This window comes from Patiria miniata, unplaced genomic scaffold (assembly GCF_015706575.1).
Source record: "Patiria miniata isolate m_02_andy unplaced genomic scaffold, ASM1570657v1 HiC_scaffold_1, whole genome shotgun sequence".
NCBI lineage: Eukaryota > Metazoa > Echinodermata > Asteroidea > Valvatida > Asterinidae > Patiria > Patiria miniata.
Window position 1 is genome coordinate 18679691 of NW_024037047.1, and position 27582 is coordinate 18707272.

Here is a 27582-nt window from a genome sequence, read left to right on the forward strand (position 1 = left end):
GTAAAGTTTTCGAGTTTGAAAGTGAAGTTTCAACATGCCCTTATTTTAACCAAAATTAATTTCCTTGGCTGAAATTTGGACTTAATATCCCTTTTCTAAAACTCTTCCATTTGCGACAGATCAACCCACCTTGGAAATTCCTAGTTTTTGAGTAAAATCCATATATCTATTTCGTGATAGCCTTGTGGAGACGTATTCATCTATAGAAATTTCCCTGTGGAGACGTATACAATCTTTGTTCCCTATTGTCACGCGTCTCCAGAGGGCACGGTGTATCAGATCAGCCCCACACACACTTCCGCACACAGCCGTACTGTACGGCTGTGTGCGGAAGTGTGTGTGGGGCGTACACCCATCATGATGCACACAAAGCACACACAAGGGTCGTTAAGGCTAACCATATTATAGTACCTAACTAGTGTGTCGTGTGCAGTAGCGGGAACAAGTTGAAATTAGTTTTTGCAAGCATGATGTTCCGACAAACACAAATGCCGAGCCAAAGGTATTCTTTCTCTAAATTGTGTATTGCCCACTCACAAATTTGAATTTCCAAATACAAAGACTAAAACCCAGTTTTATTTCACGTGGATATGCCAATTCTATTTGAATAATTTGATGGCAATTTTATTGTTTTAATCATGACCTGTGACCTCTAAATTCAACAGGCTTCTATGGCACCCCAAGACCAATACACATACCAAGTTTGAAGTTCATATGCTAAGCCCAAATTCGATTTCACAATATAACACCAGACAAAGTAGAAACCGTATAAAAAACCCTCGAACATTTTCTCTCTTTCAACAATTTTATTTTTGAGAACACGACAACTTCTAAGAACATTATTTACATTAATGTGCAGATGAAAGTTTAAATAGTTTTTCTAAACTCTGTAATTAATTTAAATGAACAGTTAGTAAAAATGAGAATATTTTCAACATGAACCAATTAAACACACCATACTGCTTTTAAAATAACAAATCCATTCTTAAATAATTTTTGAAATATACCTTAAACGTGTATTCTTAGAACATAATTAACATTTATATTACATGTACTATAATAACATTACATTTTAAAATTAAATTATTACTTATTAAGGAATACATGTGACTTTTCACATTATGTCTTCTTTTTAGACTGGAATAAAAGAGCTCTGGCTTATTTCTTAAAAGTAAAGCTCAGCATATTTCTTGGTATCAGTTATCCGTCTTGCCTGTTTGACCTATCAATAAAAACTGGCAATAATTTCTGGAAACATTTTAAGACTTTTTAGCCACTGAAAGTGAAAACCACAAAACTACCAACAAAAGCCCGCAAATACTTGTAAGTTATTTCAGAAATCAGGTTTAAAACTCTGCTTCAACTTTTTTCAAAGAATTCAAAAACTGACATGAATTTCAACAAATCCTACAAAAGGCCACTAAAAACTTACTTTACACTCTTAATTAATTCAATATTTCAATAAAACTTGTTCAAGGATTTCATTCATTCTACTCAAATTTTAACAGATTTTTGAATTCTAAGTCTTTTATAATTTTTGCATTTGAATTTAGGTCTATTTATTATTTTATATATTAATTTTTGATTCAAATTTATATTATGTATTAGGCTTAATTAATTACACCTTCAAAACATCAAAAAGAAAGTAATCCACTTTATCTTTGTAACAATCTTTGCTGAAAAATTCCTTTTGTAGAAATATTGCAACTGTTGCAACTAAGAATATATCGTAAAAGCAAAAGTTTGCATTTTAACTGATTACTTAATTTGCTTTCACGAAATTCCCCCCCCCCCCAAAAAAAAAAACAATTGACAAATCAATTGTACATTTACCGCCAAGTTTAATTTAAAAAGAGGAAATTTCATGCTTTACAAGAATTTATACATTTTTTTTTAATCTTTGGCATAAGTGTGAAGTGAAAAAACAAAGAAATCGGATGAGCCGAGGAAAAGTTTCATACCTTAAAACTTTTTAAAACTATAAAAACAAAATATCATTTTCTCATATACAATTTAAACTAAAAAGAATGTTATCGAAAAGAATAATTAGATTGCAACCGGAGCTTAAACTTGCGACTTGGAAGACATCAAAACACTGACGTTCACATCAGAAAATTGAACTTTATTTTGTTTTTTGGTTTTTTTTAAGTTGGAAGTGTGTTGAGAGATGGAAAGGGAAGGAAAAGTCGAATGTGACTTTCTTTTATTTCATACCATGACTGTGCGAGTAACGATGCTGGACTTGCGACGTTTGCGTCCACGTCCTCCCAACTCCTGATGGTCTGGATCTTGGCTGCTGGACAACTCAAACTCGTATCGCTGTAAAAAAACAACAACAGAAATCATGATCACTTTAGCCAGTTAACGCCGGAGGACGTGTTAACACGATATATGCATATACGCAGCGGCGGTCGACGGGTTAAATCGCCAAGCTTTCATTCCCTGAGTCTCAGGCAGTTCACAGTCTATCGTCAAAGTAAATTTTGCTCAATGACAGGGTCTCGGAGTGTTGCAAAATACGAAGTGAGAATACAGTGAGAATTAAAAGTATCAGACAAATATTGTACAACAAAGAGTCAGTATTTGTGGTGTTTGACTCAATTTTAAAATTTGGCCGATATACCTCGTCTATTTAAAAAATTGTGTTTTTCGGCCAAAGATAATCCCAGCGTCAAGTGGTTATTGTTCAAGTTCACAGTTCACGGTTAACTGCCTTTCTTAAGGCCGGTTCATACTTGATGCCACTGTAAAAGCAAAGCATTTTGACGGCAGGAAACAGTCTCTGCGAAATTAGCCAGAGTTAAAATGTGTTCAACGTTTTGCAAAATTTGCAGTGACGTCTTAAATTTACGGTTATGAACCGGCCTTTAGATGTAACTTAACTAAACAAATGCAATATGATGTCAGAACCCAATTCATCTCCTGTAGGTGATGCCATTTTGGTTTGCTGCATGAAAAGAGTTATTAATCCACGGTACGAAAAAAAGTAAACAACGTGTAGAAACTGACTATAGGTTCCCTTGAACAATTCCTTGATGAAACCCCCCCCCCCCCCCAAATAAAAAAAAATTGACTTAAATTCAAATTTGTTTGCCCTCCAGAATACTGTAGCAGTGTTCTACCAACTGAGCTATGCTGCTCTATATTGGCTGGCTGTCAGCGAGTTGACTTGTGACGCACTTGTGATGGACTTGTGATTGGTTTTGGATTTGACTTGTGATGGACTCAAGATGGACTTGTGATGGACTTATGATGCACTTGTGACGGTCTTTACAACTCTTGACTAACGAGTAAATATATATCCATCTTACATCATCGTTCAGAGGCACTGCTCTCTTCTGCCTTGCTTGAGCTTTCTTCCCGTCTTTCTTCTTGCTCTGCTGAGAGGAAGCCTTTGGAGCAGTTGATGATGCGTCTTGTTGAGAGGATGCAGAGGAGGCAGGTTTAGGAGGAGCATCTTGAGTTGTCTGGCGAGGCCGGAGACGTCCAGTCATGGTCAGCCCGGCAGTTTGCTCAGCAAGCTTGTCAACCTGTGAATTAAACCCAATTGTTTTTGTTTTTAATGATAACAGGGGTAAGTTTGGGGGAAAATGAAAAAATCAACGAAACTATCGGCAGAGGGTTGCTAAAGGGCCAGGTTTGACTAAACGCAATCCTAAAATTCCAATTTTTTGTTTGTTCAATAGATGCTTTTACAGATAAAAAACTTTTATCGATAAAAACACTTTTATCATAGAAAAGATTTCACGGATTTCAAAAGGAATTTTTTTTAAATCCTGAAGCAAAAATTTCTGAAATCAGGAAAACTTCTAACAAAACCTGAAATCAGGAAAAATTTTGACAAAAAAATGAAATAAAGGAAACATCTTAACAAAGCTCATCCATGTAATAAAACAATGCATGAAACTGTGTCCGGCCAAAGACCCTTCAAAATGGTTCATTTCTGCTTGCAAACAATAGATCTCAGGGATGTGAGTGACCACTGATCAAAATAGCTGAAAACAGCTGGAAAAGGTGTAAAAAAACCTGAACTTTGGAAATCTCCTTTACTTTTGTACAGTGAGGGAAAAAGCTAAAAAAAAGCTGAAATCCAACACAAAAAAAGCTGAAATCAGCTTTAAAGCTGAGATTTCACACCCCTGAGATCTGCATAGCAAATTCAATGTTCTAATTTGTTGCTGAACCAAAACCGAACCATTTTTCTGATAACAATATCCAAACCTTTCCGAACTGAACCCCAACCCAAACTTGAGAGTTGACTATCAGTGCTGCGTTGCTCATACTGGTTCCATTCCTTATAACAACTGACTGGCCATAGCATAAGGATCAGTCCATAAATATGGTGTCCAAAAGTATGAATTTTGTGTGTCCCTGTTACACCTGACCTGTGTAATTTGCCATGTATTACAGTTAACTAAATTTTCATGGATTAAGCCAGATTAGGAGTCCGTGAAAACACCCTTAAAAAAGTCCCTTGTTTACCCATGGAGGTAGACCCAGTGTACCATTATGTATAACCAATGATAATCCTCAGTGGCCAGGGCCATTAAAAAAACGTGAAAATACCCTTACAGGATTATATAAGCCCCATGTAAATGTCCATGAAACATCTCTTAGAGATTCTTTTCACGGAGAAATGGACTTTTAATGAAAATTTAAGGGATCAGATGTTCACATGTGCGGGTACTGAAAGTGTGGTGTTTTGATATTTTACCTGTGTGATTTTTTGTTTGGCTCTCTGGGACGCAGGTTTCTGACTTTTTGGACTTTCCTGGCTCGGCTTGGCTTTGTCTGGTTTCTTGGCGGGGATGTCATTGCCTCGTCCCTTCTTCTCAAAGTACTTCTTAAATCCCTCGGACTTCAGTTTCTCCTTGTTCACGAGTCTGCCGAGTCTGTGTCCGGAAAAGAGAAATGATCGATGGTTATTATTAGTCAATTCGAATGTATGATGTCATTATCTGTACTTACGCCAAATGGTTGATTTTCGTAAAATTTCTTTAGTGAAAGCTTAAAGACTGTAACACTTTCAGGTACTTAAAGTCAAATCTAAGGGAAAACAAAACTTCAGGGTGACTCTTTTAACGCCGGTCTCAAGATATCAAGTGTAAGATATACTGAGGCTGTGTTCTTAGACTGGTGTCAAGTCCCAAGCTATTCAAATAAACTTTGAAGAAGGATCCCCTGTCTCTTGTGACTAGACTTGCAAGTGATATACTTTTGATAGGACTTGTGATAAACTTAATAGGCCTGATGCTCCAATAAATGATAAGGGCGCTGAACAATGCCATTTTAGGGGTTAATTAGATGTGCGTCCAATTTTAGTGACGTAAGTTTATATATTTCTCAAGGCTAAAAAATTACGTCAAGTTAAGTTACTACACTGCTTCAACAAATTCCTTTTTTCTCGTATATGTACACAGAAAGTGATGTCATTACTGATCCTAATTCAATCACAAATATTACCTATTTCCTACTCGATCTCACCTCTTTCCCTTGGCATTCTGGCAGTATCCCTCCTTCTCCAGCCGATTGATCAGCCCATGAGCAACGGTGATCTCCACGCCCAGACGACGGGAGAAGTTGGGCACTAGGATGCGGTCCATCTCAGTGGCGGCAAGCAAGGCGCGGCGCCAGAGACAGGTTGCCTGGAGCACCACGGGGGCTAGGGTGGTCAGGTAGGGGTCTGTGGGCTTCATGTGACGGGGAACAATCTGTCAGGGATTGGATCAACATTGAACGTTTAATTGAGGCAGGTGAGCAAGGCGCGGCGCCAGAGACAGGTAGCCTGGAGCACCACGGGGGCTAGGTTGGTCAGGTAGGGGTCGGTTGGCTTAATGTGACGGGGGACAATCTGTCAGGGATTGGATCAACATTGAACGTTTAATTGAGGCAGGTGAGCAAGGCGCGGCGCCAGAGACAGGTAGCCTGGAGCACCACGGGGGCTAGGGTGGTCAGGTAGGGGTCGGTTGGCTTCATGTGGCGGGGAACAATCTGTCAGGGATTGGATCAACATTGAACGGTCAATTGAGGCAGGTGGGCAAGACGCGGCGCCAGAGACAAGTAGCCTAGAGCACCACGGGGGCTAGGGTGGTCAGGTAGGGGTCGGTTGGCTTCATGTGACGGGGAACAATCTGTCAGGGATTGGATCAACATGGGACGTTCAATTGAGGCAGGTGAGCATGGCGCAGCGCCAGAGACAGGTAGCCTGGAGCACCACGGGGGCTAGGTTGGTCAGGTAGGGGTTAATGGTGGGCTTCATGTGACGAGGAACAATCTGTCAGGGATTGGATCAACATTGAACGTTCAATTGAGGCTGGCGAGCAAGGTGCGGCGCCAGAGACAGGTTGCCTGGAGCACCACGGGGGCTAGGGTGGTCAGGTAGGGGTCAGTGGGCTTCATGTGACGGGGAACAATCTGTCAGGAATTGGATCAACATTGAACGTTCAATTGAGGCAGGTGAGCATGGCGCAGCGCCAGAGACAGGTAGCCTGGAGCACCTAGGGGACTAGGGTGGTCTGGTAGGGATCAGTGGGCTTTAATTGTGTGACGGCGGGGGGCAATCTGTCATGGATTGGATCAACATTGAACAAGTTCAGTTGAGGACCATTCATGGTCAACTTTTGGTTGATTCGTGTCTCAGGTTCTTAAGATATGTGTGACAAGTGGAGGTTATGACTTTGCATGAATAGATGACGGTGCTTTGTGATTGATATGTGGGTGACGGCGGTTCATTTTGATAACGCCATCTTTCAGCAGGTGCATGACCAGTATCCAATATAAAAAAAATCTTGATCTAATTGTGTAAACGAGTAAGGGTACTTGCTTTATGTGCATAGATCCTAAGCATACACCAACCTTTGCACACTGGTTACAGACGTGTTGCTCTGGGGCGTCATCTTCTGATATGATTGCAAAGCACACGGCGTGTTGCCACAGTTTACACTCCTCGCAACGAATCATCAAACCGTCATCCTAATGACCATTAGAAACATACAATAACGTTTACAACAAAAGTACTGCCTTCATTATAGACTGAAACAAAACAACAAGTTTTGACATCAAGCAAAAAACCAGCCAGACTTTCAGACTTCAAACAGGACAAGCAAAAGCATTTTTTACACCCCAAGGAGATAACGTCAGAGTTGTAATGAGTCCGACTCGAGTCACAATATTTGGTGAGTCGACTCGACTCGAGTCCCTCATAACACTCAACTCAACTCGAGTGAAGGCTAATAACAATCAAGTCCTAAAAAAATATTAGTAAAACTTTGTGAAAATATTTGCAGTGAATTATTGTGCAAAATTTATGTTCACGTCACTTAGCGAATACAGTACAGTACAGCGGCCGCTTATCGAGGACAAACGTACACCGTGTCACAGACTCCCAAATTGTGGTTCTGTAGCGCACAAAATACTATCGCGTAACCGGACTCAGTGGCCTCGGGCGATTTTCTTATTAAGCTCTTGGTGGAACGCCGGCTAAATTTTTGCCCTCCTTTTAAAAGACAAATAGATGCCCACTTTTAAATAATCAGAAAAAGTTTTGTAAAATGCAATTTGGTTTTGATGTTGTCAGCGATCAGCGGAAAAAAATTGTAGACTCGAAGCCCAACCAAGATATAAGACCGAAGTCTCAATTCTTGTTAACCGTTAGTGATACAATGACTTTCACTCGTCTTCATTTATTAGTGTTCAAATTATTCATGACTGAAATTGACTCGAGCTAATTGTATTTGACTCAGCTCGACTCGACTACACAGTACTGTGACTCAACTTGTCTCGACTTTCTTGACCTGATTCCATTCGACTCGAGTCACTCCTTTAAAATGACTCTACTCGACTCGAGTCACAAAATGCAGTGACTCGTTACAACTCTGAAAAAAATTCACAAGTTTGCTTAAGAGGGGACTCGAACCAACAACCTCCTGCTCACTAGTGCAGACGTCTTGACCAACACTGCAAGTTCATTCACATAATTCAAGAGACAACTGTGAGGATGACATTTTTCATACCTCATTGCATCCACAAGGGCAGCGAACGATGTTCTCTTCTTGTTCCTCGTTCATGAATGGCATGTTGGATGAGGAAGATGAAGCAGGAGTTGATGCTTCGTCCACTTTGGCTGTGTGGAAAATGCAAAATGTTTGTTCCTTTTTTTTCTCAATTTTAATTCAGTGAAAGAAAGGGTTAATTGATATTGTACAGGAGAGAAGACAATGATATGGAAATGAAGAAGGGCCACAAGAGATTAAAATACTTTTGTTTTTTGTATCTAGCCGCAGTGTGTTACTTTCTCGCCACAGCAACTTACTATCTCGAGCGAGTTACTGTTTCACCAAGTTCAGAAAACAAATCGCCCTCAGGCGAGATTGTAGTCTCCAATAAGTGAGATACACATACCAATCTGAAAACCTTTTTTTGTACTCTACCTGACTCTCCACACATCCAAACAATGAGGAAATTTCAGTGCAGGAAGGAAAATGGCCAGAAATATATTCTGGGACAAAACACGATCACAGAATCAGGCGGGGACTGAAATGGGTTGATGAACTGGAACCAGTCAGACATCTTTTGGCAGGCTTGTTTTAAGTATAGTCTGATTCCGAGTCGAAGTGATCACTCTTTTCAAGTTTTGAAGTGGTGAACTAAAAAGTCACGAGTCACCAATCTGATATATACAGATATTTTTTTATTGTAAATGTGTTTCTTTGCTTTGTGGAACAGTCTGCCGCAAGCTTGAGTCTCAATAAGACCGATCCAAAGCTCCGCCCAGTAGTGCTTTGACCAATTATTGCCATGATAATGTGTCAGACATAAGCTTGTACGAAAGGTCACAATGCGTGTAAGTGCATATGACGTACGCACGCGACTGGAACATGCAGTATTGGAGCAGCGAACGTGTTGTTGCGCTGTGTTGGGGTCTAACGGATCAGTCTATCACAAGTCATGCCTCTAATGCTAGAGGACAATCAAGCCTCAGAAATCCACTTACCAGGCCTATGGGGGCTACTGGCTGGTACATCACAGCTAACAGGTTCAGTCTGGCTCTTCTTTGGTGGTTTCCTCTGGGCTTCAGACCGATCTTTGTCTTTTTCCAGCTTGGGCGCCTTCACGTTGACTGGTTTTGCAGCCACCTCCTGTAATGTTTTGCAAGTTTGATCAAGGATATGGTTGACCATTGTTGCAACGCTTTTCAGGTGAAGTGGTCATGAGCCTTACTAGGATTCGCGTCTCTCATTGATTAAAAAATGAATGTCAATCTCATGTTCCTACATATAGCCAGAAGAGTACTATAGGGCCCAATTTGCAAAGAACACTTGTAAAAGAAAGTAAAGTCTACCCCGAGCCATATTAGGCCGGTGCTTATCCCCAATGTCCTTGGCATAATGAAGTGACTGAGAATATTTCTATTCCCCCTGGATGGGATGCCAGTCCATCGCAGGATACTCCCCGGCTAATGCCGGTACCCATTTATACTCCTGGGTGGAGAGAGGCAAGTGGGGGTGAAGTGGCTTGCCTAAAGACACAACACACGGCCAGCAGCTGGATTGGAACCCCTGCAGCCTTTGATCTTAAGTCACGAATGCTAACCACTAGGCAAATTAAGAACACTTGGAGACCTTATTTTTTAGAGAGTGTAATCAATTAATTAACAACATTAACAAGCTCTTTTTGGCTCTTCCAAATTGGAGGGGGGGGGGACAGGCCTCGAGGCGCCATATGTTGCTTAGTGATGCCACTATACTCCTGGCTCCCTTCTGTACACTTCAAAAACACAGTTGGCTTTTGGTAACCAGTGATGCGAACAAACTAGCGTTTAGGCTACCGACTAGTGCCCCTTGAACAAAGAAATTGACAAAATGGGGAACCACCAATATATAGGGCTCGATAGCTCAGTTGGTAAAGCACCAGAACGGCAATCCAGAGGTCACAGGTTCAAAGCCTGTTCTAGCCAATTTCTTTGTTCAACTGTAATTTATCTATAGGTTGGCTAGTAGTTTACCTGATCTTCCTCAAGAAGAATCACATCAGCTTCCTCCTCGTCAAGTGCCGAGTTGCTGACCACTTCTTCATTGTCCGTCTCCATGGCAACCGCATCACCCTCTTCCTCTGCTTTGTCCTCCCGTAGCTCGAATTGCTTACGGTCCGTCTTGATTCGTAGCTTCACACTGAGGGATTGCATGATGGGGGCGAGAGTTTTAGTAATTTAACCTTTCAGTGGCCTGGGCCGAAACTCAACACAAATGAGTACCAGGGCTGGTTAAATCATCTGAAAATGTACTTTACTGTTAAAACATATGAACAATGTTTAAATGTGATCCAGTCACAGTTGCAACCCAGTCAATCCCAATGTAATCACAAGTTATGGTTGTAATAACATGAACACTTTACAAGCACTTTTGAATTTTAAGGCAGTACGTCTCTTAACCAAGTCCTGGGGTATTTTGACATTGACTGGACCCAGGCACGGGATTTTTCATGTTTTTCATGAACCTCAATGCCAGACGGGTTCAGGTTGTCATCTGCAGGTAGCACACCCTGATATTTCCGGCCTCGCCCGCTGAGAGCGGGTCGCGGACAGATATTTCCGGCCTCGCTTGTTGCGTGTTTATCCGTCATATCCGTTCCGACATGAACTGGTTAAAACCAGTTTGCACTTCACGTAAATGAAATTTATGCCTAGCAAGTTCAGAGGTATTTCTTGAACTTTGGTGAATTTTCAGTGCACAATACAGTCAAGTCTCGTTAATACAAACTCGTTTGCACCTAGCCAAATTGCTTGTTATATCAGAATTTTTTGCTTCATTGCCTCACAAATGCATTTCTGTGGCGTATGAACTTTATGCAGCCTGATTTGTAGACAATTTACTACAAAATATATCAAAGTATAAAAGCAAATAAAGAGATGACTTACGTGTGAAATGACTGTTGTAGAAGTCAAGATATTTCGCCAACAGGCACATCCACATACAAAATAAAGAGGACCAAAAGGCAAAGAAAATATATTTCAGAGGAAAAGTACTGAAAAGTTCATTCAGCCCAAAAGTTGTGGGCATTTTTGATATACAGGGATGGTGTAAAAATGATCTACCCTATACCTTTAAATAGAAAATCACAGTTCAGGGATTTCTTGATGTACAAAACTGACTTAGTGAATTATCCAGGGATTTAGTTTGAACAAACTCACAGTTGACACGTCTCCAACTTTGATGTTCATAGGCTCCTCTTCAAAGTGGAACAAATCATTCTCAGCGGCTTGGAAGCCTGGCGGCTCATAGTCAGCTGGGGTGACTGTTGATGTGAAATACGTAACAGAATTGTTACTGGATGACCAAATTGCACCCATTTAATTACTTAGCATCATGAAAAAGTATTTCGTCTGAATGATATAAGATGGTGCTTCTGAGAGAGACTAGTAGATGACACTCAATGTTTTGAAGTATATGTTCCTGTCATCATCAGGACAAGATCTGTTTATTTCCCTCTCTCCGACACAACCCAACGTTACAGAACCCTTAAATAATAACGACAACAAACAGCACATAAAAATCATCAGCTTTTCAATTGAAAAACAATGTAGGAGAGAAAAAAAAATATTGTTGCTTAATTAATTTCAGCTCAAATTAATTCACTTATGAAAAAACCCTGGGCACTTAAAAATATGTCAACATGGGTATTTTGTACATGCATGTTTTTTTTTTCTCTGTACTTGATAGCATTTTTAAGGAGTGATTAAGATCGCTTTAGGCAATCCTTCAGGGGTGTTTTCAATATTGTTTTTGTTTTTGCTATATGTTACCATAAATGTTTGTATTGTATTCTGTGTCTATGTGTGTTCTTCCCTGAGAAATAAAATGACCTGAAATGAAATTAAATAAAACAACAAACAACTTTCTGTATATTTACCGTCGTCATAATAGAGAAGTTTCATGGTGATGATGACATCATCAGGGAGAGATTTGAGGCTCTGTGTCAGTACGACGATGGTACGGAGCAGGCGAGTCGTTGCCTTCTTGGTTTCTGCCTCCGTGGTCGCCCCGGCAATCTTCGTATCATTCCTAAATCAAAACAAATTAAATTTGTGTTTTCACAGATGCCAAATTACGGTCAAACATCAGACATTAGCTCGCCTTGAACTCCAATACAGGGCAACTTTCTTTTTTACTTACGGGTAATCCAACCTATCTGGATTTTTTTTCTTTTTGGCCAAATTGCCGACCTCAAAACATTTTATTGCCATATTTTGTGAATTTTTTTATTAAACGTATATTTTTAATATAAGAAATCTTCCCAAATATACAAGTTTCTGGTGTGTTTTCAGTTATTTAAACAATTAAACCCGTTATACAGAATAATGTTAAAGGAACTCTGAAGCAACAAAGTAAAGATAAAAGACTAACGCACAAACATAAAAAAGTTACAAAAATGAGCCAATTATAGTTTCCTACATACCTACCTGGGTAATTTTTTGGGGTATTACCATATATTAAATACACAATTTTTTGTCTTGCTTTTAGCAGTAAAGATATTGTAATCAAGTATCATAACTCAAGTCAATCATCACTCATCCAATCTCAGGTCAAGTGACTATAGCTACTCGTTAAAGATGTGTTCCTTGCACTATATTCAAGTTTCACCTCAACAAATAAATGTCTTTGTTCAGTTGCTATTTTCCTAATGAAATAGTAGTTATTAACTTTTTAATGAGACATCAGTTAAAATATCCACCTATGACTTATTTCTTCCTCAAATGAATACTTGCCAATTGCCAGACAAAATTTCTGCTCTGACAGGGCGGGATCATTTGTGCAAAAATTAAAAGCCCTTTTTCAGAGGGTTGCAGATGCCCACTATCGGAAAAAAGTAGTTTCTTTTTGTGAAAACAAAACACACAAATTGAAAATTCATGAGAAAAACATCAATTATGTAAAAAGCATGTGGTATATGCAACTTGAAAGAATTGTGACGACAGCGGTCTTTAGTTTGTCTCAGTTGATGCCCTGTTTTTTTTAACTAGCTGCTGAATGCACAGGGTCTATAGGTAAAGGTAAGATGGTCATGGGCGTCACCAGGATTTTTCCTAGAGGGGGGCATAGTCCATTTCCCCCCCCCCCTCCCCCCCCCCAAAAAAAATCCCATATTTTCCAGCATTTCCCTGATTGATAATTTTTTCAAGGGTTTGCAGGGACATTTGCCCCTCCCCCTAGCCCATAAAATTAACCCATTGAACAATATGATTTCACGACTTTTTTTTGGGGGGGGGGGCCTTGTCCCCCCTGGCAACGCCCATGAAGATAGTTTATATAGCCCCATGATGTCATGGTCTTTACCTGTATATCTTGATACCTTCACCTTTGTAGCAAAACTTGAAGGTGTAAGACTCAATCACAGTCTGTGGGATACACAAAAATATTGCACATAGGACGTATTGCACAAACGTACACAGAATAATTTCATTTCATTTCAGAAACATTTATTTCCACATGAATAAGCACTTTAGAAAACAAAACAATTGTTACATGAAAACTACTAAGTGGAGGCATTACACAAGAAGCCGGAGCTTATAAACGGAATGCCTTAAACACAACAAAAAATATAAATATATACATATAAACAATACTGAAAAAGGAAGACTAAATTCAAAGACAAAACACAACAAAACAATGAAAACAGAAACAGACAAACAAACAAAGTGGACATAAACTTAATAAACTTTACAGACGGACATACGAAACATACTAGTGATACAACGACACAGTTTATATAATGGATGATGCAAGCAAAAGAAAGCACAATTAAAGCAAACGGTATGAATGTAGAAAAACCAACAAAAGACAAAGCAAACTATGCTATATACTGGGAGATAAGATAGTTCTTGTTTTCAGCTGTGATGTTTTTACCAAAAACAATTAAGTTTTCTATTCAGATATTCAACTGTACTGCAGAAAAGACTCAATATAAACACAGGATAAGTGTTTTAAGCTGTGCTGATTTTTTTTCTGTGAAATACCAAAAACAATTAATATATTTTTTTGTATATATTCAACTGTATTGCACATAGGACTCAATAAGAACACGGGATAATTGTTTTCAGCTGCGATGATGTTTTTTTTTCTGTGAAATACCAAAAACGATTAAGATTTCCATTCGGATACTCTACTGTACTGCACAGAGGACTCAATATAAACACAGGGTAATTGTTTTAAGCTGTGGTTATTTTATTTTAAGTTTTTTAATTAAGAGTGGGCATATGAAAGCTCTCAAAAAAATTTCAATGAATTAGTTTCAAAACTTTGATGGCACATACTTACATCAGGTTCATTTGGATCAACGTAAATCTGTAGACAACAAGACAAAACAATTGGATGCTTATCACTGTTTTGACTCAGGTCTTCAAATAAATGAAAATGTAGCACTTCAAAAATAACCAAAGAAAGAAAATCTTCAATTAAAAGTTTGATTTTGGGTCAAAGGTGCGTGATCTTTAATTTATGGTTCCAAAAGAAAAGGTTTTGGCATGAAACTTTCGTCTCATTTATTTGCATTGGGAATGTAATTCATATTTCCTCTTCAATCCAACTTAATTAAGTATAAATTCTGATTGTATGAAGAAGAAGAAATGTACTCACCCCAATGGTAAGTGCTCGAAGCTAACAAAAAATGAAGGAAAAAACAATGAAACTGATGGTCAACATGTCAATATTCAATAAACATTTTCAAACACAATTATTTTTTGTGCTGGGCATATTTCTTAGCAGCTTCCCGACACTGGCCTCAGATCTGTGCTTATAGGTCCCTGACACTGAGAGGCATATAGGATCAATTGTTTTAAATGCATTTTGTTCGTTTCCACTAATGACACCACTCAAAATCCAAAGAAGAATGTTCAAAGCCTAACCTGTTGAAGTAGTTTCAGCTCAGTGGTATTACACTTTTCAAGAAAACAGTGGAAAATAAACATTGTAAGCCTACAACATTTTAATCATAAAACACAGCTTTGTCAATAGTACTCTTTATTCCAAAATCTGTCAATTGACTGATCGTTGGAAATCACCTAAATTTCTTGAATTCTTCTAAATTACAGCAAGCCATAAATGGAATAATTTCACGGGGTGATTTTATAGTATCAGCACGATCTTTAATTAGCAAGCTGTTAGATAATAATGTGGCCGTAGGTTACTTTTGGGATAAATGCAATGATCTGATATGCCTTTAAATGAACTTTAAACATCAGACTATAAGCTTTCATTAATGCTCTAAAGAAAAAACCCAAAGCAACTCACATATTTCTTGTCCAGTGCATCAAAGCAACCTTTGACCCACTTGATCACTTGACATGCCCCAGGGCACGCACTGTCATCACGCAATATCTTCAAATTCAGATCTGAAAAACGTGGAAATTACACAGAATATTGTGATCATCTCATGTCGGTTTTGAAAAAAAATACTGCCTGTGAATATATATGATTCAAGTCTCAGGCTGATTTTAATTTCTGAAGTGTTTTCAATGTAGTGTCTCAAAAATCTTTAAAGGTCCTTGTTCTTTAAAGTGCAGTATGACATGATTGCTATTGTTAGATCCGCGTTATAAAAGTTTATTGTAAAATTGTATATGAATGCCCAGGCTGTTGGGGCTGTTGGGGCTAGGTCAAATTGTACTTTTTAAAAATCTTTATTGTGATGGAGGGGAGGGTCGAGAGATTTTTATTCCCAGAAAATCATCTTTATTTTTTACCTTCCAAGCATCGATCCCCAAAGGCATGCTCAGGAAAGATTGTCCTGAGGTACATGATGTTGGAGACCGCTACAGCCAGTAGTTTCTTGATGAAGAGAGCCGATTGTGTCTCGGATATCTGCTGTGGAGGGAAAATGGACGACCACTGGCAAAAGAAAAGAGGTTAATTAATGTTACATAAGTTGAAGTTCAAAAGCTTCTTTTTTTAAGGGGGGGGGGGGGTTGCACTACTATCCTTCAAACACAATAGTTTATATTTTTATCCCCGACGTGGGAGAAAGCTTTAAGACTAGTCACAATGTACAACATCCAATTTATCTATCTAAGCTCACCTAAGTTTTTACATCATTTTGAGACAATTTCAAAAGAAACATCTTCCCATACTCTAGACTAAAGAATGGAAGGTTTGCGGTAACACCATGTTGAGTTGTGAGGCTCTATCTGCTGAGAATCTGAACCAGTTGTCTTAACTTCATGTTTCGAATAGTTGGCTCTGTTCGTCATCAGAACTCATCATCAGGAAACTATAGCCTAGTTGCTGTCTAGCCTTGGGCTCAAGCCTTAGGCCATGGTACAACCTGACAACCCAAGTTTTAGAATTGTCTCGTATTGAGATTTAACTTTAGCTTGCTTAAGCCAAGGGGCCTTTGTAAAAATAGAGCTAGGCCTATAGCTCCTCCAGCATCACCACTGAAGTATAACTGGCAAATTTCAAACATTCACAATCACAGAGAAAATTATGTTATGTTTCTTATGAAGTCTTTTGAACATGTTGAAAGGCAGATTGCACTTGACAAATTTTGAAGGCAAACTAGGCCTAGGGCAGTAGGGCGCCTACACAGTAACAAGTAACATTAACACACTGAGTTAGCTGGTTAGGCCTAGGGCTCGGCCTAACTTCAGGCCTAGCCCCGGCATATGATTTAGCCTAGGCCTAGGCACTTGAGAGCATGGGTGTCGCGAGGGGGGGGGGGGGGGGGGCAAGGGGGGCACTTGCCCCCTCCCCCCCTGGAAAAGCAACAACAAAAAAGGAAGGGGAAAAAAAGAGAAAAAAGAAAAGAAAAAGAGGCGCGAAGTCATATGAATCATATGACTTCGCGCCTCTTTTTCTATTATGATAGTGGTGTAAATTTAATGGGGTGGGGGGGAGGCAAAATGTCCCTGCCCCATAAATCAAGAATGTGTTGAGAAATAGGGCCTACAGGTAGCGATGTCAAATGGGTGCCGCCATCTTGGCTTCCTATTGTTACTGTGTACAAATAATCGCTCAAACATCGATCAACATCCGTCAAATAAATAATTAAAATAATCTTTTTTCTGTCGATAACAAAAGAATAATGAATAGGTTTTACCTTTATGTTGTTATTTTTCATGTAAAATTATATTTTAGTGGTGTATTTTACATTTACATCCGAGTAATTTCCGGGGTAAAAATTTTCGTTGGCGGCCATTTTGAATTTTTTTCAGACGTCGGATGTCGTCACGAAAACGCGTTTTCTCGCGAGATTGGGGGGTATTATGGGTAATATACGCTACGATCATGCACGTAACATGGAAACCTACATTGACAGTGTCTACAGACGATCTTGGTCACCGAGAACGATTTTAAATCGCTAAAAATCATACAGATTTACGAAAAATCTTGTCAAAAAAAGTGAATAAACTGTCAATTTTTTTTAAATGGAGAGGGTTCGCGGTGAAATTAAAGCTCTAGAAATGATTATTGGAGTGTAATCTTTGAAATTATAACGGGATTGTTTGCTGCGACAAGCTGCGCTTTTTTGTAAAATGGGATTTTTTGTCATGTCATGCGCGGCCGGCGCGGTATTGGCGCATACGCGCAGTGCAGTGGCGGGTAATTTAATATTTTTTTAGTGAACTTGTAGTGTCTTGCTATACCAAAAGTATACTTTTAAATGTTTTTGTTGTTGTTGTGGTATGTATGGAATAGAATAAATGATGAGCCAACATTACAAATAAATAATAAATTATATTTTATATTTATTTAAAAATTAGTTTGTGTCCTACTACTACTAGTTTTCATGGAAATTTGGTGGAATGACCAACCTTCCTGGAATTTTTTTGGCCATCATGACCATTGACATGTCAATCTCGTAATCATATATTTTGTGGGTTATACATGTATTTGACCAGAAAAAAAAGGAAACCATACAATATATTGGTACTAGTAGTACCCTAATAATATTTGTTGTAAATAATTTCAAACTTTTTATTTCTAAAAGTTACAATTTACCTTAGGCCACTAAGATGTACATTGGACGGTTTGTGTATTAAGGGGGCCTACAGACTTTAATAAGGTAAGGATATGCAAATATGCTAATTACATTTTAATTATGAACAAATGTAATCAGAAATGTGATATTTTATTCATGCAGCTGTTTTGGTTTTCAGCAAATCAAAACAAAACAAGATTTTTAAAAATTAACTACATGTACATGTTGCCCAATATTTCCCCACACGGTTGTCGAACTCAACTAGTATAGGTAATTAACATACGTGGATGTTGGCTAATTAAGATAATATGCAAATTTACCATGTATAAATGGGCATTCAGTAGTTATACCTTCTGGCACTGTAATGGTACAATTTATACCCATAAAAATCAGAGAGAATATTGAAATTGATACCAATATTGATACATTAGCAGCACGGTGAAATATCAGGAGACGGTATATGCGTATACGCATAATTAATTAGTGCTAATTAGAATACGTTACATTTTTTTAAAAAAACCGACATCTCATGAGATAGAGGACATCATAAGCTTCAAAATGAGGGGTAGTGTGATATAGTTTACTTCAATATTAAAATTGTGTTTGGCATTGCTACTACAGGCATTTTTTGGCAAAAATATGTTTTGCCCCCCTCTAGAAAAAAATCCTGGCGACGCCCATGCTTGAGAGGCCTAGCCTAACCAAGGCTAACATAAACAACATGCCTAACTGTTTGCGGCCCTACAAAAAAACTCAAGCATGTCAAGTGAGTCGACTTTTGCTAAAACTTTGCTCACCACCTGCTCACCATGCAGGCATGCTCACTCAGCACAGCATGCTCCGACTTACAAGTTACATGACTTAGGCCTACACATGCTACATACCTCTCCTGTCTTTTCTCTCACTCTCTGCGCAGTTGCAGTCATGTTGGATTTTCTATTTGCACTCCACACGCAAAGACAAATCGCTGATGCTAGGCAAGAATTGACACCGAACACACTAACGTCGTATAGGCCTAACGTTGCAGCATGCACACGCTCCGAGTTTAGGTCATGCCGCTCAAATCCTCTTCAGTTTCGCTCTCAAAGTTTCAGTTTCACAGGTCCTACTCTCCCATAGCCAACACTTGAATTTATTTAAAGCTGAGGTTTTACTCCCAATTATATCACGATCTCAATAGTTCAGTCTAGTTTCGGCAGACGGGCGATACACAAGCGAAAAGGTTGTAGCCTAGTGAACTCGAGTAAACAAGAAGTTGTCGACTTCATTCATAAGCCTAGCGCGCATGTCCGTCGTCCCAGCATTTAGCTGCGTACACACTTTTTGTGTGACGTCAAATGGAGTGCTTCCCGCCAAAATCTACGTCAATGTCGTCTGCGAATCAGGATATTTAGCACACATTTTCTCAGGTTATCCGTTCTTTAAATTCACGCGCAGTGATGCTTTCTTGATAGGTTTTGTAATCTCTTTCCACATGTATTGCCGTTTTTTTGCAGAAATACGACGAAGTCACAGCTACGGGCGAGGCTTTTTCGAACGGTGGTGCCGCTGCGGAAAACCTCAAGGAGGCCGCCATTTTGAACTATATACATGATATATACCCAACTACGTCAACAGAGGGCGGTTTGCATACTGTGGCGAAACAGGGGTACAGGTATATGTAGACTTGTGTAGGAGTCTAGGTCATAGGAATAATTTATGCGCGTGATCTAGGACATCCGGTGCGTGCTTATAATGCCGAAGTGCGCGTTGACCAATCAGCAATAAATTGTGCTGCGTGATCAGGAGATTAATAATTCATGGCGTGCATTCGACCAATCAGTATCGCGTATTGGGAAGACTGTGCGCAAATTAGCATGCTTTAGCGTGGGGTCCTGAGATCATCTCGTTAGTTCGCAAGATGGCGTCAATGCAGTAGGAACGCGTTCTGGTGCTGTTGTCAAGTCGCAAGAAGCCAAGCTTCGGGGTTCAGGGACGAGTCAAGTCGCGGTGCCGTTGCTGGGGTCTTCGTTGCTGTTGCGTACTCCCCGGTCGGGAGTAGGAGCTCATCTCTGACGGTGGATGCTCTGGTGCGGCTGGGTTCGGGAGTTGATGCTCTGGGTTTAGCTAGCAGTAAGCTAAGTGTTGTCTACATGTAGTTTATATTGAGTGAAGTTGTAGCTCAAGGTCTGTTATTCAGTGTCTATTACCTAAAATAATTGGGGACAAAGATTATGACGGAATACTAGTTGTGAAATTAAGGCTGATAATTGTGTCTTGATTAGTGCTAGAACAAAAGGGCTAGGAGTTACAGAACTTGGTTTGAGAGGCTGGTGAGACTGTGATTCGGTGGTAGATTGCTTGTCGTGGGTTGGACACCATTCGGCGGGGTTTTACGACAGAGGCGATTATTGCCGTAATCATTGAACTAGTTTGCCTGACGAGTTTACTCTCTGCCGCGTTCTGAGCACTTGTGAGGGTTACCTGTTTTGTGTGAGGTTTATTGCACGTAAGGTTTATACTGTATAGCTCACTCTGAGGGTAATTGGTTTCCCGTGAGGGTTATTGTGACCGCTCAGTTCATGTGAGGGTTATTTGGATTACATAGTACAGCCTGCTTTGACGCTGAATTGGGTTGAGGGTTACCTTTCCTCTGTGAGGGTTATTAGGACAGCTCAATCTGTGCGAGGGTAATTATTGGAACTGTGACACAGGGATTATAATTGTATAAGTTCATTATCATGTGGTGCAGTTGACCACGTGAGGGTTACCTAAGGCTACGTTTACTACAAAGGGTGCAGTTGACCCTTGTTACAAGCAGTGAGGGTTACTGTCTATATGTGAGATATTCATCGCCTCGTTAATTGCTGTAATTATTGACCAAATCCATTAATGATTGAGATTCTTGAATAAACCCTATCGATAATCGTCTTTGGAATCACTAGTCTCTGTGAGGTTTACTCAGGTTCTCTGTGAGGGTTACCATGTTCACTGTGGGTTACCTAGGTCTGCCGTGAGGGTTACCTGAGTTCACCTTGAGGCCTATTGTCGTTACTTGTATATTGCTCTAATTACATTCAATTGATTACTCAATCACAAAACGGTGGTATATTTCCACCAAACGAACAGCCCCTAGGCTTAGTCCGCCGTTCGTTAATTGTCCCCCCTTGCGTATGGGTAGCCGCTCACCCGTTCGTTAGGCTAATAAATATTTTTGTGGGATAATAGGAGTTGGCTAGAGTCCTGGGATAAATAACACCAGTCCCCCCTGGGTTCTGCCAATCACCGGTTCCGCTACAAATAGTGTCAGGGGTCGGTTTCGCCACAAATGGTGTCAGAAGTGGGATATTTTGTGATTGTATAAATTAAACTCGTGTAAGTTGTGAACTAGTAATAAAGAGCAGTAAAGAGAAGTTGATTGTTTTTTGGTTATTGAGTGGACCTCAGTGAGGTACACTGTGAGGATAATTGGTCACAAGGTCAGCAGTTTATGCTAACCTGGGTCGTTACTGGTTTCGGGTATTGTTTTGTTGTTGCATTGTTGGTTGTTGTTTGGATTCTGTTGAGGACTGAGTTTCCTAGTCAGGAGGAAACGTCAGTATGAGTCAGGGCATCACTTCGGATGAGGTGGACAAGGGTTCTGTCGATATCCTTGATGAGCTGAACCGCTCGAGAATGGAGGTTCAGTGGTTGAAATGGGAGAGAGATCGTCTTTCTTCGGAGTTAGAGGCTGTCAAGGGGGCACGGCCTTTGGTCGAGATAGATTCCGAGATAAGTCGGAAGTTTCCTGAGGATATTTCAGGGCATGCTTCATTTGAGGCATGGCATCGTTTCAGCGTTGGTTCGTCGTCCAAGGTGGTTCCAAGGGACGCAAGGCACGTTGAGGGTACACCTTTGAGGTCTATTCCCACGCGTAGTCCTTGTACCAATCCCTTCTTGAACCGTGAGGATGATTGTGCTATGGAGGAACGAGGTTTACACAGTGAGTCGTCGAGTTTTGCAACTAGTCCCGCTGTGGGGAAATCCAACGAGTTTGTTGGTGAGGTAGACTCGCCTGGAGTGGGCCTATGGCCACTTAAAAGGGAGTCGCGGTTGGTGGGTAATGAGGTGTGCGGTAAACCTCACGGTGGTGGGCCTAGCAGGCCTCCAGTTACCCCCGATCGTTACAAGGTTCTTTGGGATGATTGTTGCCGCCGCCTGGAGGCGTGTAGGTATGTGAATCATTGTGAGCAGAGAGCCGAAGGTAAATCCTTGGAGTTTACCAAGGTGGTCGACTCTGACACAGAGAGGCGTCTTCTGGAATTAGAAGAAAATGCCGGTCATCAGTCGAGGAAAATAGACCAAGTGGTGGAGCTGCTGACACAGCTTACCAAGCAAGGTCTGGGTCCGGTTGGGAAGGCGGAAGTTCCTCAGAGGCAGTCCCCAAAGCCTGGCAGGAAAACGCCTGGTGTGTTAAAGTGTTTCAGGTGTGGAGAGGTCGGCCATTTTGCAAGGGCTTGTGCAAGACCTCGTAAACGTGGACTTGAAACTGAGACAACCGAAGTCAAAAAGAGGCGAGGATCAGAGGGCATGTGCAGAGGTACTCGGCCATTGTCTTATCTTCGGCCTAGGCATGGAATGTATGTCCATGGAGTTGTTAGGGGAGCAACTGGTAAGTTCCTGATCGATTCAGGGTCGACCGACACGCTTATTAGCAGTCGAGTCTACCATGCAATTGCTAAGGAACGGCGGCCTTCGCTGGAAGCGGAAAAGGCCGGTACATGTATTCAACAGGTTGATGGCAGCCCACTGTCTGTAATGGGCGGTGCCTTGGTTGAAATACAGTTGGGTAAAAAAGTTTACCCGGTTCGAGCAATTTTTGCTGACATCAAGTTTGATGGTGTATTAGGCATGGACTTCTTGTTACCTACTGGAGGCAACTTAGATTTCCGAAGCCTGGAGTTGAGGTTAAACGGGGAACGGATTAAGTGCAAGAGCTGTGCTGGTGACCCGTTCATTGGCCGAGTAGGGGTGGTCCAATCCACCGAGATTCCGGCCAGCCATGAGGCTGTGATGCCTGGTACTGCAACCAGTACTGCTGAGGCGTTGGAACAGCCGGCAATCGTGGAGCCCGTGGAAGGCGGAGGCGAGTTGGCTAAGCGAGGGTTACTTCTAGCCCAGTCGCTGGTTGAGCCACAAGCCACGACTCTCAAGCCGGGGATATTCAATCCAAAAGAGGAGAGTCAGGTTGTTCACAAGGAAACAACAGTGGGAGCGACTGCAGAGTCAACCTCAACTTGGGCAGTTGTTCCAGGTCACGGTCGTGTAGGTGAGGTCGGTAGGGACCTCCAGATTCACCTGCATGGTTTATATGGCCGTGGGAAGGTCAACCTCAATGAGGACTATCATGCAGAGGTGAAGTCTTTCAGTTTGGTGGAATCTCCAGACATGCTTCTCTCTGGTGAGCATGATGTAGGGCGGTCTGATGTGGATGGTGTGACAGAAATTGTTGGTGCATCAGAGAATGCCAAGGCGCACAAGAACTCTGCGTATGTGAGGTCTTTCAATAGACGCTCTGGAATTTGTGGGAGGAGGAAATCTCCTGTGAAGAGGAGAGATCCCCGCTCAAACGGGAGTTGGTAGGCGAGAACTTGAAGAGGTGGTTATGGGCTTGCTGGGGCCACTGCCCCGGAGGGACAGTGGCAACGTCTGAATAGTTGTGGTTGATGACTACTGTTCCAGTTAAAGGAGACGCTGGGCCGGGCACCCCGATTCCCGAGTCCAAGTGATCCTTGTCAACCCAAAACCTGATTGCGGCAGCTGATCCAGAACCGGGAGCCGGGAAAAGAGGACGTGTCCGAGGTGGTAACTACGGATCCACTGGCACCGTCGTGGAGGAGAAGATCTTCCACAACACTCACGTCGATGGCGGCAACCTGGTATGCGAGGAGCTGAGCAAGCCGAAGTACAGGAAGCCTGTGGAGCAATCCGGTACAGTTCGAGCATACGTGGGACGATGGACAACGACGCGTTGGGGCAACATGTTCATACGAACTCTTAATAAGCATGCAAAATTAATCTGAAATTACCTGTACTATATGATGTGATTCTGGTATTTTCTCATTGATTCTATAGATTTTCTAACACTGTATATAGTTTGTTGAAAGTTGCTTGGTTTTTCTGCATTAAACGTTTCATAGAATTTGCTTAGTTTCGATTAAAGACACGAAAAAAGACCAAGGACATTTTAATTGTATACATTGTAATTAGAGATTCAAGCTACGATCAACGATAATTAGACCGGATAATGTCAGATATTTCCTGTTGTTTATGTTTAAGACTTAAGAATGAAATTGTCTGATTTTTGATGTGAGATAACTTTAGAGTTAAAAGGGAGTGGATTTATGGAATGTTAAATACTAGCGAGGTTAAGGTAAACCTCACATGTGTGTATTTTAAAATTAAAGTGTTTCCACTCTTTTTGACGGTTGTATTAATAATCTGAATTAACTCACATCATTGAGGGTTATTAGGAATGTGTACAGTTTGTACCGGTTGATAAATTACATGTGGGGTCAAGTAAACCTCATGGGTAGGCGAGGTTAGTAAACCTCATGTAGTGTTAGTGTTTATAATTGTATAAAGTTATATAGCCCTGTCTCGTATAATTTGAATTAAGCTATTTAATCCGGGACGGATCAAGCTTAGCTGGGGCCTGTGTGGCGAAACAGGGGTACAGGTATATGTAGACTTGTGTAGGAGTCTAGGTCATAGGAATAATTTATGCGCGTGATCTAGGACATCCGGTGCGTGCTTATAATGCCGAAGTGCGCGTTGACCAATCAGCAATAAATTGTGCTGCGTGATCAGGAGATTAATAATTCATGGCGTGCATTCGACCAATCAGTATCGCGTATTGGGAAGACTGTGCGCAAATTAGCATGCTTTAGCGTGGGGTCCTGAGATCATCTCGTTAGTTCGCAAGATGGCGTCAATGCAGTAGGAACGCGTTCTGGTGCTGTTGTCAAGTCGCAAGAAGCCAAGCTTCGGGGTTCAGGGACGAGTCAAGTCGCGGTGCCGTTGCTGGGGTCTTCGTTGCTGTTGCGTACTCCCCGGTCGGGAGTAGGAGCTCATCTCTGACGGTGGATGCTCTGGTGCGGCTGGGTTCGGGAGTTGATGCTCTGGGTTTAGCTAGCAGTAAGCTAAGTGTTGTCTACATGTAGTTTATATTGAGTGAAGTTGTAGCTCAAGGTCTGTTATTCAGTGTCTATTACCTAAAATAATTGGGGACAAAGATTATGACGGAATACTAGTTGTGAAATTAAGGCTGATAATTGTGTCTTGATTAGTGCTAGAACAAAAGGGCTAGGAGTTACAGAACTTGGTTTGAGAGGCTGGTGAGACTGTGATTCGGTGGTAGATTGCTTGTCGTGGGTTGGACACCATTCGGCGGGGTTTTACGACAGAGGCGATTATTGCCGTAATCATTGAACTAGTTTGCCTGACGAGTTTACTCTCTGCCGCGTTCTGAGCACTTGTGAGGGTTACCTGTTTTGTGTGAGGTTTATTGCACGTAAGGTTTATACTGTATAGCTCACTCTGAGGGTAATTGGTTTCCCGTGAGGGTTATTGTGACCGCTCAGTTCATGTGAGGGTTATTTGGATTACATAGTACAGCCTGCTTTGACGCTGAATTGGGTTGAGGGTTACCTTTCCTCTGTGAGGGTTATTAGGACAGCTCAATCTGTGCGAGGGTAATTATTGGAACTGTGACACAGGGATTATAATTGTATAAGTTCATTATCATGTGGTGCAGTTGACCACGTGAGGGTTACCTAAGGCTACGTTTACTACAAAGGGTGCAGTTGACCCTTGTTACAAGCAGTGAGGGTTACTGTCTATATGTGAGATATTCATCGCCTCGTTAATTGCTGTAATTATTGACCAAATCCATTAATGATTGAGATTCTTGAATAAACCCTATCGATAATCGTCTTTGGAATCACTAGTCTCTGTGAGGTTTACTCAGGTTCTCTGTGAGGGTTACCATGTTCACTGTGGGTTACCTAGGTCTGCCGTGAGGGTTACCTGAGTTCACCTTGAGGCCTATTGTCGTTACTTGTATATTGCTCTAATTACATTCAATTGATTACTCAATCACAAAACGGTGGTATATTTCCACCAAACGAACAGCCCCTAGGCTTAGTCCGCCGTTCGTTAATTGTCCCCCCTTGCGTATGGGTAGCCGCTCACCCGTTCGTTAGGCTAATAAATATTTTTGTGGGATAATAGGAGTTGGCTAGAGTCCTGGGATAAATAACACCAGTCCCCCCTGGGTTCTGCCAATCACCGGTTCCGCTACAAATAGTGTCAGGGGTCGGTTTCGCCACAATACTGTGCTTGATTGACTCGACTCGACTCGCACGCGCTATAGCTCGCTGCAGCTGTTCGTTGATGGAGAATTTTGATGGATTTTTTGTGTGAAACTAAGAGGAAAGTTTTTTTTAAAAAATGAGATTGTAACTTTTGGTCAAGTAATGTTCTCACCAATTAAACTGACTTTAGCACCCCACTCTAGTGTATTAACTTTTAGCATACCGGTAATATGGATTTTAGACGAGCAGTGTTATGTTCAGAATTCCCGCCGGCACGGTGTCGACGATACATACAGCAGCTACATTACTGCGCAGATATCAGATACCAAGGGAACTTTTTTTTTTAGAGTTGACCTTTCTTTACCGGTGTTTGGCTCCGATTTTCTTTTCTTCAAATGACAATTATTGTTGATGTCCCAATATAAAAATTATGGCGCGGCCCGCGCCTGCGCACTAAGTTGATTTTTCGCCTCTAACGCCCTGCTAGAGCAAAAGTTTACCTGAAATTTTACAGAAAGTTAAATTTCATCAAACTTTTCACAGTTGCTGCCGTTCATAAATCGTGAGTTTATCTACCCGGGCCGTTACAAAGTTAGCAAAGACATTTTTTTTTTTGACTGTATGATTTTCCGATTTTGTCTTGCCGCAGTTGAACCCTTTAAAAAGCGCCCAATTAGAAAACAATTTTCTGACAAACTTCTCGTTAGATTTAGAGATAATATTGGTTTATCAGAAATTACCAACTATAAAGAAAGTTTTAAATGTTAACTTGGGATTTTCCGAGATGTATTCAAGCGCGCCACGTTGCGGGAACACCGATAAATTGTGCCCAATTTCCAGAGACCGATCGAACCGTATCATGAATTTCGGCCTAAATTTCATGACACTGAAATTCAGTACAAATTATGTTGAACAACAAGCATTATTAAGGTAAAGGTATGTTTATGTATTTTGAATGAATTTGAAGTTTGGCAAAAGTGCATGAGGGGTTCGAAAGTCAGGGGACACGTTGAAGTGTGCCACGACCGTAGCAGATGTTCCCGTCCCCGGCCGAAAAGCTTAAGGCTATATGGGTGTTGGGGCGGTAGGTTGACGATGACGTAGCCAATTAAAGTGCATGTATTGGACCCTCAACACAAAATAATATAAACTAATAATATTAGTGCCAATTGATTCTTAAAGTACAAAATAAAACTGCCGATGATTTAAGCCCTTTATTGTGATGTGGGTTTTTAATTTTTAGCGGGGATCTTCGTAAGATAGAGCGCCACCAATGAAG

The 27582-nt window shown here is 40.9% G+C and overlaps 1 protein-coding gene and 1 long non-coding RNA gene across 2 annotated transcripts; one reads left to right on the top strand and one right to left on the bottom strand.

The window, feature by feature from the left end:
- Window positions 1-859: 859 nt before the first annotated feature.
- LOC119724518 (meiosis-specific protein PAIR2-like) lies at window positions 860-19267 on the bottom strand. Its single transcript, XM_038195608.1, has 17 exons — window positions 18855-19267; window positions 15737-15881; window positions 15285-15385; window positions 14631-14651; window positions 14313-14339; window positions 13332-13393; window positions 11908-12059; window positions 11189-11292; window positions 10916-10926; window positions 10004-10169; window positions 8993-9137; window positions 8013-8122; window positions 6856-6972; window positions 5485-5711; window positions 4715-4892; window positions 3312-3530; window positions 860-2319 (listed from the first exon to the last, which is right to left on the bottom strand). The coding sequence occupies exons 1-17, from the start codon at window positions 18894-18896 to the stop codon at window positions 2209-2211; spliced, it is 1938 nt and encodes a 645-aa protein (XP_038051536.1). The 5' UTR covers window positions 18897-19267; the 3' UTR covers window positions 860-2208.
- Window positions 16935-18119, top strand: LOC119724525. Its single transcript, XR_005270649.1, has 2 exons — window positions 16935-17390; window positions 17980-18119. It is a non-coding gene; the product is annotated as an uncharacterized LOC119724525 (long non-coding RNA).
- Window positions 19268-27582: the final 8315 nt, after the last annotated feature.